Consider the following 12,668-nt stretch of genomic DNA (forward strand, 5'->3'; position numbering starts at 1 on the left):
GTGCGCCGTATTCTTTCGAAGGCCGCATACACCGTTCTAGGGAAAAGAGGAAGAAGAAAGGAAGCCGCTCGATGGTGAAGTTCTCTCTTTTTGGTCATTTATTGACGGACGTTTCCACCGGCTGGCCCCTCGCGCTGCGTTACGAATGTTATTGGCGTTGCTGAGTTGGTTGGCGTAGGTCCAGGATCACTGCGAAGGGCTCGTTTCACGATTCACCTGTGATCCACCTGTCAGAGTATCGCCAAGCGCCGCCTGTTGCGCCGACGTCGCGTTTCTCGTGGTTCGACGAGCTGTTTTGTAACTTTTGCTCATGATTCCTCTGTAGCCGTACTCCGTGCATTCATTTACGTGTAGTAGGATTCAAACCCTCTTTGTTTCATATCGCGAATTCGCGCCTGCTTATTCTACATACTTGTCGTATATGGTGAGTCGCGCGATAGCGTCGCGTCGCATGTTTCTTAGAATCGCGACCTGTGGCCGTTCGGAGATTGCCCCTTCGGAAGACGTCCTCCAGTGGCCGCGGCCACGCCTTGCCTTCCCTCGTCATGTCAGCCGGAGAAGCGGCAGCACCAGTGGAACAACCGTCGTCGGTGACTTTTTCGCACAGCGGTCGTCGGCGCGGAGGTGACGGCGACGACTCGCTTTCGGGAAGAAGTTCTTTCCGCTCCGAGCACACGCACAGCCGGGCTTGAGAAAGAAGAGGCGCTCCATCTCGTTTTTTTTTTCTCGCCGAGTAACAATAACATTGCTGAATTGTTTTCACGGGCCTAAGCAAGAACTTTGCACATCGGTTTAGGCAAGCGGCGAAAGAGAAACAAAAAATAAGAAAGTGAAGGCGAGTGTTTTGCCTCTTTTGCACGGATGGCGAAGAGATAAGTGTCACCGAAGTGTACGCGCCCCGCTTCTCGCTGAGTGCGTTGAAAGAGACGCGCGGGAGAAAGACCGTCGAGACAACATTTGCGATCGGATCCCGAACCAGGAGGAGTGCTATACACAAGTGCGTCGGGCGAGGTGTTGTTGCCTAGCGGGAAATGTGTTCGGTTCGTTCTGCGCAGAGTGCGTTGAGTCCGGGCTTCTGTGCGTGACACGCGAGACGGGCCTCCTCGGTTGTCTCGGCGGAAAGGAAAAGCGGCGGTAGCCTCTTCTTCTCGATAGCTGTGCGTGCCCACAATCGCCATGATCGACTGGGTGTCCATCGTGCGCCACTCCCGGCGTCGCTTCTCCAGCTACATGTACGCCATGCCGAGCAAGGTGCGGCGGCTGCGCAAGCACCAGCTGCGCGCCCAGCAGCGGCTGCTTCAGCAGCAGCAGCAGCGCTACGACGACGAAAACCGCGGCTACGAGGCCGTCGAGCCGCCGCCTAGGGCGCGCTTCTCCTGCTCCTGCTGCATACCGTCGCGAAAGAGCCGCCGGGTGAGTATAGGATCATATGGCACCGCCTTTCGTGAGAGACGGGCTACTTACAGAGAGCAACCTTCAAAGAGTTTGATGTGGTGTGCCTGGTGATACTTGCATTGGCGCCGAGCGATTACAGGAAACACCGGCTTGCCGGGGACTCTTGGCTCTGGCATCGCTTTTTTTCGACACCGAAGGACAGGTCCGACAGTTAAGCCAGTATGACATGTCCACTCGTCGTGTAAACCTAGCTGATACGTTAGAAATAAAAAATCCGCCTTTTTCATTTTACTGTACTGCCTTCTGCAGTTTCGGTAGGGGCCGGAACAACCGGCATAGTCAGGACTAAAGCCTCCTAGATCAAGAAGCGTTTCGCGACTTTTCCGCTAGGGCAAGGGCGCATGCGCCGTGGCATCGTGAAAAAGACGGATTCGAATGGTGAATGGCATAAGTGAGAATAGGGGCGGGGGATTGAGTTTATTTTTGCAAAAGTGAATGGAAGAAGCTCTGGTATACTATAGCGTCTACGGGAGGTATGCAAGCATGGTGGTTCAGCCGGCATGGGTGTGGTATGCAGTACACAGATTTGTCTAAACTACGACGTTGTAGCTTCAAACGGCCTTGCGACTTGGCAAACTTGTCGTTTTCTGCAAAATATCGCATCACAAACGCAGGGGTGCAATAGCTGCGCCAATTGCGCCAATTTGATACTATTCCTTATTTTTGCGCCACGCTGCGCCAAAATAACCTACCAGCCTCAAAATTTTCTGAAAACTGCTAATTTTAGCGGGAAATGGAGAATGGGTTAATCACCTGCATTTTGCGCATCATCGTCCAATCCAATCCATACGGGCAGACCACAACTTTAACTACCAGTTCACTATACGCCAGCCTAACCGTTACAGAAATAAAAACAAAACAAAAAAAACACAGCTGTTCCAACATTTCCTCTCCTTATTCTGTCTCGTGCAGAACGCTCTTTAAGGCACTTTTGCCGCAGTGTACCTTTGCTGTACGGAAAAGCGTACTATGATTTAGGAGGGGCTCCTAGTACGAGGTCACCAGGTTGGCACATTCAGAATCGTATATGCAGCGCCTGTCAAATGGTTTGACATGCTCTGCAAATGCCAATATGGATTTCGACATTGTTTGCAGTGTGGAGTGGTTCAACAGACTGCTTTTATTGAAATAGCAGTGTTCACGTGCACTCGTGCACTGCGCACGAGTTACCTGATGTTGAGTAGTGGGTACATACATTTTTCTTTTCTGAAGGTACGTCTTATTTTCTGTATGGCTCCAAATTTGGTATTTCGGGCTAAAAAATGGGGCGTTTTTCCCCCTCGTAACCTGCTCCAAATTTGGATTTTCGTTCTCGAAAAGCAACATATTGCTGCTCGCAAAATTGCCCCAAATCCGAATTCGGCTGTTGCAACCGTGCAAACGCAGTGTTTTTGTATCTACGCAAAGCATTTAGCCTCTGCGTTCGGAAGATGTAGCATAGGGGCTTTGAAGTTTGAACTGGTAAAGGCGGCTGCGCCGTACTAAATAAAGCCACAAGATCGTCTTAAGCCACAGGGAAAGTCCATGCACCAAGGTCAATCTAAATAGGTCGCGAAAGTTGGAACGAAAAGTGGTCGGAAACCTATTGCGACAAACATCAACACCCGCGTGACGATTAAAGCGCTACTAGGTGAGGGGGGGACAAATAATGAAAACAAAAAATTAATTAAACGTTTATTTTTATTAGTTTTATTTTATTTGCCACGAATTAAATTAGTAGATTACTTTAATCAAACTTTAGTCTTGGGTATGTGGTTGAGTGGCCAATTTTTTTCATTTATTTTCAGAAACAGCGGGCACATGTAGGCAGTCTGGTAACATGGGCGAACGGTTTTGCGCATTTTCAGATGCAAATGGCGTCGCTCGTTTTTGCGCAGTAGGTTTGTGCCTGTCGTCCGTAGGTGATTTCCTCGCATAAGCGTTGTTTTCTAGTCGTGGTACTTGGCAGAAGGCATCGCAGCCATCGGGAACCGTTTCAGTGACTGTGTTTTGCCAGCGCACGGCCGGCGTGCTGTCGCCCTTCGGGACGATGAGTCCGCCACGCTACGCGAAGAAACGCTGCGCTGTCTACGGATGCAAGAGCAACACGTGTGCAAGGTTTGTGTGCACGTTGAATTGATTTGCTACTTCTGATTTCTGTGTTATATATTTTGGGGTAATATCCTGTTCAACTGCAATAGTTCGCCAATAAAATACACCTTATTTATCAAATCTGTCTTTTTCGTCTTCCCGTTATCTTGCATGCTTCCATTATGGAGCCGTCATAGTGATAAGAAAAAGAACGTGCAGCTATAAAAAAAAAAGTAAGAAGCGGCGCCCTGTCAAAAAATTTCATAATTTCGCGCCCATCGCGTTAAAACGTGACGTCATTTCCGCTTCCGGTTTTGACGTCATCTTTTTCTTTTTTTTAAATTCTGTTTGTCCCCTCCTCACATAGATGGCGACTGTTGCAACAACTAGCCACCGGCTTGACACGTGGGCTTCTACGGAAGTTACGCTACCAGTTTACATATACCTTGCATGCACTACTTATTCTCATGTTATCGAGATGATCGGAGAGTTCCATCTAGTAGCTTGAGTAGGAGGCCGTATGGTTTAAAAGACCATCTCGTCCAATATTTTTTGAAAAGTATCGAATGCATCTGATAAGAATTGCGTTATATGGCAGCCAATTATTGTCGCTGACCCGCCCTGAACTATCGCTCAATAGTGCGCCGCCATGGCCGCGCTGAGGGTTGCACGACACGCTGCCTCGATGATCTGTTTCTGTCATGCGCTCGAGATCGGGTCACGCCACTTGACATCGTAATAACGTCATGACATCGGTGCACTGATAGTACTCCCTCCTAGCGGAGTGATGTCGTCGCCTTATCACTGATGATGTTTCTTCGACGTTGATTCTATGGGAAGTGCCTCCTAGCCTTGCAACTAGCAAAATGCAAGCAGCATAGGTTCCCGCCTTGCAGCCTTGTATTTTGCAGAATGTAATAAGCGTCTTGACCAAGTCTGTTACGATAAGCGGACTTATTGTACCGTGCCTAGCGTTTACATTGTGAGGAGCTTTGCAGTATTACACTGTGGTTTCACAACTGTCGCCGCACGAACTTACCAATGGGTATATCAGGCGTAGCTTGTACTTCTTGTATCTGGAGTCCGTTGCTTATTTCTCCGCGGCCATCCTAATGCCGAGCGTGAAAGTCTAACGAAATGACGTGTTCACGTGTCGAAAAGGTATACATACGATTCTTCTCCTTTCTAGCTACTGATCCATTTTAATAGTGAACAGCGTTCTCTGGCTCTTTCTCTCGCTCTCGTGGTTTTCGGTGGACGTCGGCATGGAATATTTACTAGAGGGAACTGTGACGCTGCGATCGTTCAGACACTATGGGAATGATGGGTCGTACATGGCTTTGCCTGCGGCTTCGAACGAACTTGTGGCATTGTTTATTGAACCACGACACGAGTGCACGCCACCGCGCCACCGTCGAGATCGACGGTGGAGCGTGGTGCAATCCCGTCGTTCAGCGCGCGCTGGCAGACGACGCGGCGACGTTCTATCAGTGCAGCGTGCAGGCGCAATTTACAGCTGGCGCTGCAGCAGAACACGGCCGGACTGCAGGTAAAACATGCGTGCGCTGTACAGCGTCCTGCCGTGCTCACACACAGCTACTTTTGCTGTCGGCATTTCACCGAGAGCGAAGACGATGCAGAAACTGTTAACCTACGTCGAGTCTGTGCAAAAATCACGCAGCAAAAGCGCGTGGAGAACAGACGAGCACACGCTGGACGCACAGCGTCTCGCAAGCTTTAATCCCAGTACAAATCCGCCGTTGCAAAGTGTCGTCTGCTGAATTTCGACTGCTGTGCGCGTCTCGGAGACGGCGCTGCTGTCGCAGATTCGAGTTTAGCGGCTCACACGTTCGTCTGGCCCGTAGCGGGGCCTGAAACTCGGGCGGTGTTTGACGTAACTTCCCTTCCACCGCCACGGTGCCAGTGCGGCTCAGCCGAAGATGCCATTAAGCAAATCCGTTTTCTACCCATCATTACCATGCTGGCTGCAGCGTCATGCGTTGCCCATAGACGCTATAGACCGCATATACGCTATCGCCAAATTTGCCTCTAGTGTATTATTATGAAACTATATGGTCGTCGGGTCTCCTCCGTCGATTCAAAGGTGTCGATGCAAGTCGAGTGCGTTCTAGTACAAGCGAAATGCTGGGTGCACTTGTTGCGTGAGTCGTTCGGAGCGGCTGAGGGGTTATATAATTATATCGATTGAAAGAGGTATTTTGTACGGATGAGGCAATTAGGTGACGAAGTGAAGCTGAGCCTCTGGTTATAGCGTGAGGTTTCTATGTAAACAAAGAAAGTGTTTCATCGTGGCGCCGCCTAGCTGTCATCAGTGGGCGACAACAAGCCGATTGGGAAATAAAAAAGGAAGAAAAAAAGAAGACTACGTTTCACTGACCATTCTAGTCATTATGTTTCAGCTTTTGCCATCTCGTCTTCTTCATCCTCCAATTCGCACACCGGTGCGATCTCGTTTTCTTTATCCCAGCAAATATTTGTTAACAGGATTACTTGCAACTTTAACCACAGACCCCTGACACAATTTATAAGCGGCACACTCATGCAGACCGGAAGAAGAACAATGATATCTCTGCGCCTTGCTTTTACAACTGTTTGCCTTTGCCGTTGCAGCAGATGTATTCTTAGCCAAATTTCAGCATCTCGTATTGCATTGTACTGCTTTCACTTCGCATCCAAAGGACAACAGTCTTTCTACAACCTATTAGACTCGCTGCTACGCTGCAGAAACATCCGCCTCTCGGCAGCAACTACCGCGCAAGCAGACAGCGGAAGGGCAGAGTTTTCCCTGCGCAAATATTAGAAGAAGCGAGCGAGCTGGCCGACGACTTTTAAATGCGCCCGTTGCGCTCCTTGCGCCATTTCGCTGGTAATGAAGAAACGCTTATAAGCGCCTGCCGTCTCTGAGTCCTGTCAGCGGTAAAGGGCGTGTATATAACGCTCGCCGTTATATACACGCCCTTTATATACCTGAAGGATCCGCGTTTTGTGGCGTAGTGCTTAGCACCACGCGCTGCGGAGCGAGAGGTCGCTGGTTCGATTCCGCGCCTCGGAATTATTTTTCTTTGGGACTTTTATATATCTATATAGATATACATACTTATACAAAACCAGCCGAGACTGTCCATATAATTGCTATCGCAATAATATAGAAGCTTTGTAAACGGACGTACGCGAAAGCACACTGAGCTGGAGCACTGCACGGGCCTGATTTTCCGGCCCGGGCCCGGGTGTACATGACCGAACCCAGCCCGAGCCCGGCCCGGGCCCGTGGTTCCACGCCAGGGCCCGGCCCGAGCCCGGGCGTACACGACCGAACCCAGCCCGAGCCCGGCCCGAGCCCGGGCGTTCATTACTAAACTTATCCAGGGCGCGCGTGTTCATGACCAGGTCGGGCCCGGGCCCACTAGAGAATATTAGTTGATGATGATTATTAATGATGCCTTGCGCATTGTAGCGGGCGATCGGACGGAAAATCCGGTGTGTACATGAAGCGAAATGTTGCTTTGCCCGCTGTGGTAGCTCAGCGGTTAAGCTGTTTCGCTGTTAAGTCCTAGGACGCGGGTGCGATTCCCGCGGCCACGGCGGCCGCATTTTCATGGGGGCGAAATGCAAGAACACCCCTCTACTTCTCTTTAGGTATACGTTAAAGAACTCCAGGCGGTCTAAATTAATCCGGTCCCCATTACGGCGTTCCTCGTAATCATATCGCGGTTTTGGCATGTAATACCAAGGAATATAAATGAAATGTTCCCTATATGGCATATGGCAAGTCATTACAATAACAGCATAGTGAAAATAAAACATAGCCACAAAATTTATTTAAAATAAGTATACAACTAACATGAAAAAGCGGATAGAAGCAAACCCGGGACATTTTATTTAATGCTCTTTTCTACATTCGCGTTGGAAACATTAATTACACAATTTTTAAAGGAGATCCTGATTAATAATTTGTTGCAGCAAGATAAAAAACGTTAACGTTATATATGGTGAGCAGCCACCAAAAGCAGATGAAATATAAATCGTTCATATTCTAACGTCGTCACGGAAACGTAATCGCCATGTACAATATAACTATATAATCAAGCTGCTACACACCGCACTTGATGCTATTCCAGATGAAAGGTTTCCCCTTTCTAAACTCTACTAAGAGCCAGCTCTTTGCACGTGTCACTTCAGCTTGTCTTAGACAGAATGCCTTAGACCATGCAATGCACAACGTTCGCGCGTGCTGGAAGGTCCGACCTATAAGCCTTATAAGTGGGTCCGAGTCCGGCTCGGCTGGCAGCCTCAAGCCCGGGCCCGGCCCTGGCCCGCGGCTTCAAGCCCGGGCCCGGCCCTGGCCCGCGGCTTCAAGCGCGCGCCCGTCCCGGGCCCGCACTTTCAAGCCCGAGCTGAGCCCGGGCCCGCCGGGAAACGTTACGGACGACCCGGCCCGCGGGCCGGGCCGGGCCCGGGCTTTCGGGTCAGCCCGGGCCCGTGCAGGGCTCTACCCTGAGCAGCGTGACATGATAGCCCACCTGTCACGGTGGTCTAGTGGTTATGGTGCTCGACTGCTGACCCTAAGATCGCGGGATCGAATCCCGGCCTCGGCGGCCGCGTTTTTGATGTCGGCGAAAATGCGTGAGGCCCGTGTGCTTAGATTTAGGGGCACGTTAAAGAACCCCAAGTGGTCGAAATTTTCGGAGCCCTCCACTACGCCGTCCCTCATAATCATGTCGTGGTTTTGGGACGTTACACTCCAACAAGTATTATTATTATTGTCACGATAGCCCACTTCGGCGTTGATATAGCAGAGGTTGCAGTTGCAGACGCTGACTTTTTTTCTTACTATTAAATTAAAATTCAGAGCCCTTGCACTACTGCGAATATGGGAGCTAACGAAGCTGGGACTGTGGTGGGTCATTTATAGTGTGAATATTGGCATATAGAGAATTTGTGTATTGCGGTTATTGGCTATATTGAGCTAATAAGGAGAGATACACTCAAAGCCCAAACGCGCTGCTGTGCGCGTTGGCACTCCTTCAGTGGCCGATCTCTTTCCTCCGAGCGTCCGTTCCACAGCGAGTCCAAAGGGCAGCTGCATGGTAACCGCGCTAGCGCTAGCGCGAACTCTGCGTCTCGTGACGCAGGGGTACAACGATTGGTCGGAAGTGGCGCTGCCGAGTATCGCGACACTTACGAAAGAGGCATCGGCGGTATATATATATATATATATATATATATATATATATATATATATATATATATATATATATATATATATATATATCCAGAACCTCATAGACAGCGTCGCCGTAAAAGATGTTGATGTCATTTTCGTGGCTCCAGACAAGCCCTCGAGGTTCCTTACTGACCACCTATATTGCGAGAGAGAGAGAGCGTGAACGAGTCCGCAGTGCAGGGCGTGTGCAGGTAAAGCAGTTCCCGCTGTTCCCGCCGCGGAAAGCATCGTGAGCTAGACGGGAATGTGCGCGAATGTCATAATGCGGTGGCTTGCGGACAATGTGCGCAGTGGCGCAGCCGCTCATATTGCTCACCAGCCTCGGCGAGAACAGCGTGCGTGTGCGCCCCTGCGTAAGCAGCGCGACGTAGCAGCGAGACATCACGAGAAGTATAATTGAAGTTGCGAGAACCGCTACACTAAACGACGCGTGCGCCAGTGGAGCGCCTATATTGATCTGTCCGAAAAAAGAGCTCCGTTATCTTAATCATATACGCAGGGAGACGGCTGAGCGAGGCCGCGTTATTGGCGTAATTCATAATTTTGTTTTTCCGACATTGCTTCTCCTTCTCCTTTTCTTTTTTTTTTGTTCTGATCCGAGTTACGATTCTCTTACGTTGCTAGAAAAAAAAAGGGGGGGGGGGTAGTTGTATAGTGACTATTTATAAGTTGGCAAATGTTTGTCTTACTACTCCCAATCTTGTTAGTAACTATTTTATAGCTGCAATATTAATAGCACCTTTTAAGTAACAGAAAACGTAGTAAGCGTTATTAATTTGCCTAATTTATGCCAACTCGACCCAAAAGATATTATTAATAATGGTACAATCAGTATTGTGCATTCAGTTGATTGACAAGGTCTCATTTTTCTTCTCCACTGCAAGCGCTATAAGACGCCACTCAGATCGGTCGCGCGATTGATATCCCAGAACAGATTCGGCTGAAAACTCGGTCGCGCCGCGATCTGTAGCGATACGCATGTTTAAAACCCATGTATAATAATAAATTACGCACGTATAGTCCTTGATTCGGTCTCTTAACGATCTGAAGTACCGGCACTAGCGACTCGATGGGCGTTTTTCTTTCTTTCAATTTTGTTTTATTGAGCGGCCGTGCAATGGGTTTATATATAAAAAAAAAGAATCGTCAAAACTATTTCACCGTCATTTTATGTACGCTTCTCTCGTGTCGATCAAAGAGTTAACGTTGGCCCGCTCAGATGAAGCGGTGGCCTTAATAAGCTGCCAAGGGCCATAGTGCCTCATAAAGGATTAGTGGGCTCGCGCGCCTTTTTTCCCAATACGCCCGCGGAGACTAAACGCACGGCTTAGTCCCGTGTCTAGGACGCTGTCTTCTGGCCGGAGAGCACCGACGTCTTTCGGTGCGTGGTAACAATTGCGTTGCTCGCTTGCACTTTGTCACGCCCGCTTTTGCGAGTGTATACAGCTGCAGCGTGCAGCTGGAGAGACGAGAATTTTCAACGACGAGTCGGTGAGAGATCGATGGGCAAATATTTGAGCGAGCACGAAAGCCGAGCGGATTCTTATTCACGTTCGGAGTACTGTGAAAAGTGTCTGTATAGTTCGATGCGGCTTTCCCGAGACGAATTGTGCGATCTTTTTTTTTGTTCACAAGAAAATTTTTACTCTGTTTCGCGTTGCATAAGAAAATTAGATTGGCAGTTAGCTTGGCTCGTCAGGAATGAGAGAGAGAGAGAGAGAGAGAGAGAGAGAGAGAGAGAGAGAGAGAGAGAGAGAGGAGAGAGAGAGAGAGAGAGAGAGAGAGAGAGAGAGAGAGAGAGAGAGAGGGGGGGGGGAGGGAAGGAAGGAGGGGGAAGGGAGGGGGGCAGGGCATGGAGGTTTGGCGGAAGATAGGGAATGTGACAAAAGATATATATGAGACGAACACGCATAGATAGATAGATAGATAGATAGATAGATAGATAGATAGATAGATAGATAGATAGATAGATAGATAGATAGATAGATAGATAAAATTTGAATATACTGCGTTACACACACACACACACACACACACACACACACACACACACACACACACACACACACACACACACACACACACACACACACATATATATATATATATATATATATATATATATATATATATATATATAATATATATATATATATATATATATATATATGGGAGATAAAGGAGAGAGAGAGAGCTAGTATCGTTCATGTCAGGTTGAATTCACATTGGGCTCGAAACCATGTTCCTCAGTAGCTCAAGTTCACGTTGTGCAAAATCTGAAGGCTGGACACACATAACCTTTCGCTCGTATGTAAGCTACCTGTCATTAACTTCGATGAAATTAACGTCGATAAAAACATCCTTGAAGAGGGGGAGGGAGGTCGCTGGAGTGGCTGTAGCGATACCCCCCTATTCAGGGATTTTTCGTCTATTCAAGCCTCCGTCTTCCCCAGAACTTCCTCCTTATTTGGATTGTCTTTAACTTCGGCATCTCGTGTATGTTCACTTACGTGATTGGCTGGAACCCGTTCGTGCGAGCCGTTTAAGCACACCAAGTGGATTACTAATATAACTTGCTTGTCTATCGGTGCACCCCGCCGCCGTTGAAAGTTATAACCACTGCAGAGAGGAAGCTGGTGTCTGCCCCAACATCGAAGAATAATTTCTTTATTGCGCGAAGTCTTGTGCGCGGGGCAAAAATCTTCACAACCTAAAATAAACTTCTGGGGGTCTCACGATGCGATTATGAGGCGCGCCTTAGTGGGAGAGTCTCCGGGCGACTATAGACCACCTGTGGTTTCGTGAAGTGCATATCAGTATAAGTGCACGGGTGTTTTTCTTTTTTCAGAACTGTGCAGTTAAGGCGGGTGCGCTGATGGTTTTGTCAGCGTATTTTTTAATATTTTTCAGGCGGCTCACGGATTTCGATGGCGGCGACTGCATAGTGCGTGAAAAACCCGGCGGGTATACAGAAATGTTACCTTCAAAATTTGCCAAGGTCCGATAACGATGGCTCAGTCGTGATAGCTGCTACATTCGTAACTTCAACGAACGGGTTCGCGCAAACGGGAAAACGCGATGTGCCCCGATAACGCGCGAACGAAGAAGATAACGAGGGCTACAGACGGGGCGACCGTGGACTCCCGTGCCAAGAGGAATAATCCGCTTTAATTCCTAACCCCGTAGAAAACATTTCGCCCCGGGTTACAGCGCGGTCTTTTGTGCGACTCAGAAATTTGCGCGCCTGTCAGTTGGACTTCGATGGCACGCCGGAAGCACGTCGGAAGCGAGTTCCGCGCGGTTGCCGATTTATTCATTCGGGCAGGATGAAGGAGACGATAGCTCGAACCTTCTTAAAAACCCGCTATCAGATGCACACTGCGGCGCGGCTTAGTGTTTTGTTCCAAAGGGGTGTGCGCCCTTTTTTCCTTTATGTAATGGTCGGATGGTCGGAGGATGTAGAGAGGGTAAATCGATACGGCTGAGCGGCTTTTGCTTGGTTGAGCCGACTGAGGGACCCTGTCCGTATGGAAATTTATTCACGGACGCGCCGGGACTGGTCGTTTCTTTTTTTTTTTTCTCTCCCTCTTTCTTTCCTGTCCGTCTTAAACAAGGCTGTCAGAATAAGCTGCACTTAGTCTTGCTTCTTCAGCAGTGAACCGTGCTGGGAAACAAGGAGATGCATCCTTGGCTGCCTTTTTTTTTTTCTTTCCAAATTCACTCTTAGATACGGAAAAGGTAGTGAGAACTTAGAAACAGGCAGCACTTACTACCTCCGACTGACTTTCACTAACTGCCTATTTACTGCTATAATTGGAGCGATGTATGGAGGCTAAGTTAGTAAAAACTACGAGCTTGTCTTGATCGTTGTCTGCCCTGTCTTGTTATAACAGTTTTT

The 12,668-nt window shown here is 48.7% G+C and overlaps 1 protein-coding gene across 1 annotated transcript in view; it reads left to right on the top strand.

The window, feature by feature from the left end:
• The first annotated feature begins 296 nt into the window (after positions 1–296).
• LOC119386147 (uncharacterized) overlaps positions 297–12,668 on the top strand; it is a 44,236-nt gene continuing 31,864 nt past the window's right edge. Inside the window, exon 1 of the mRNA XM_049414234.1 lies at positions 297–1,413. Coding sequence (XP_049270191.1) covers positions 1,177–1,413 — 237 coding nt within the window. The 5' untranslated portion in view covers positions 297–1,176. The remainder of the gene's footprint in view (positions 1,414–12,668) is intronic.

The sequence above is a fragment of the Rhipicephalus sanguineus genome, chromosome 3, assembly GCF_013339695.2.
Source record: "Rhipicephalus sanguineus isolate Rsan-2018 chromosome 3, BIME_Rsan_1.4, whole genome shotgun sequence".
NCBI classification, from domain to species: domain Eukaryota; kingdom Metazoa; phylum Arthropoda; class Arachnida; order Ixodida; family Ixodidae; genus Rhipicephalus; species Rhipicephalus sanguineus.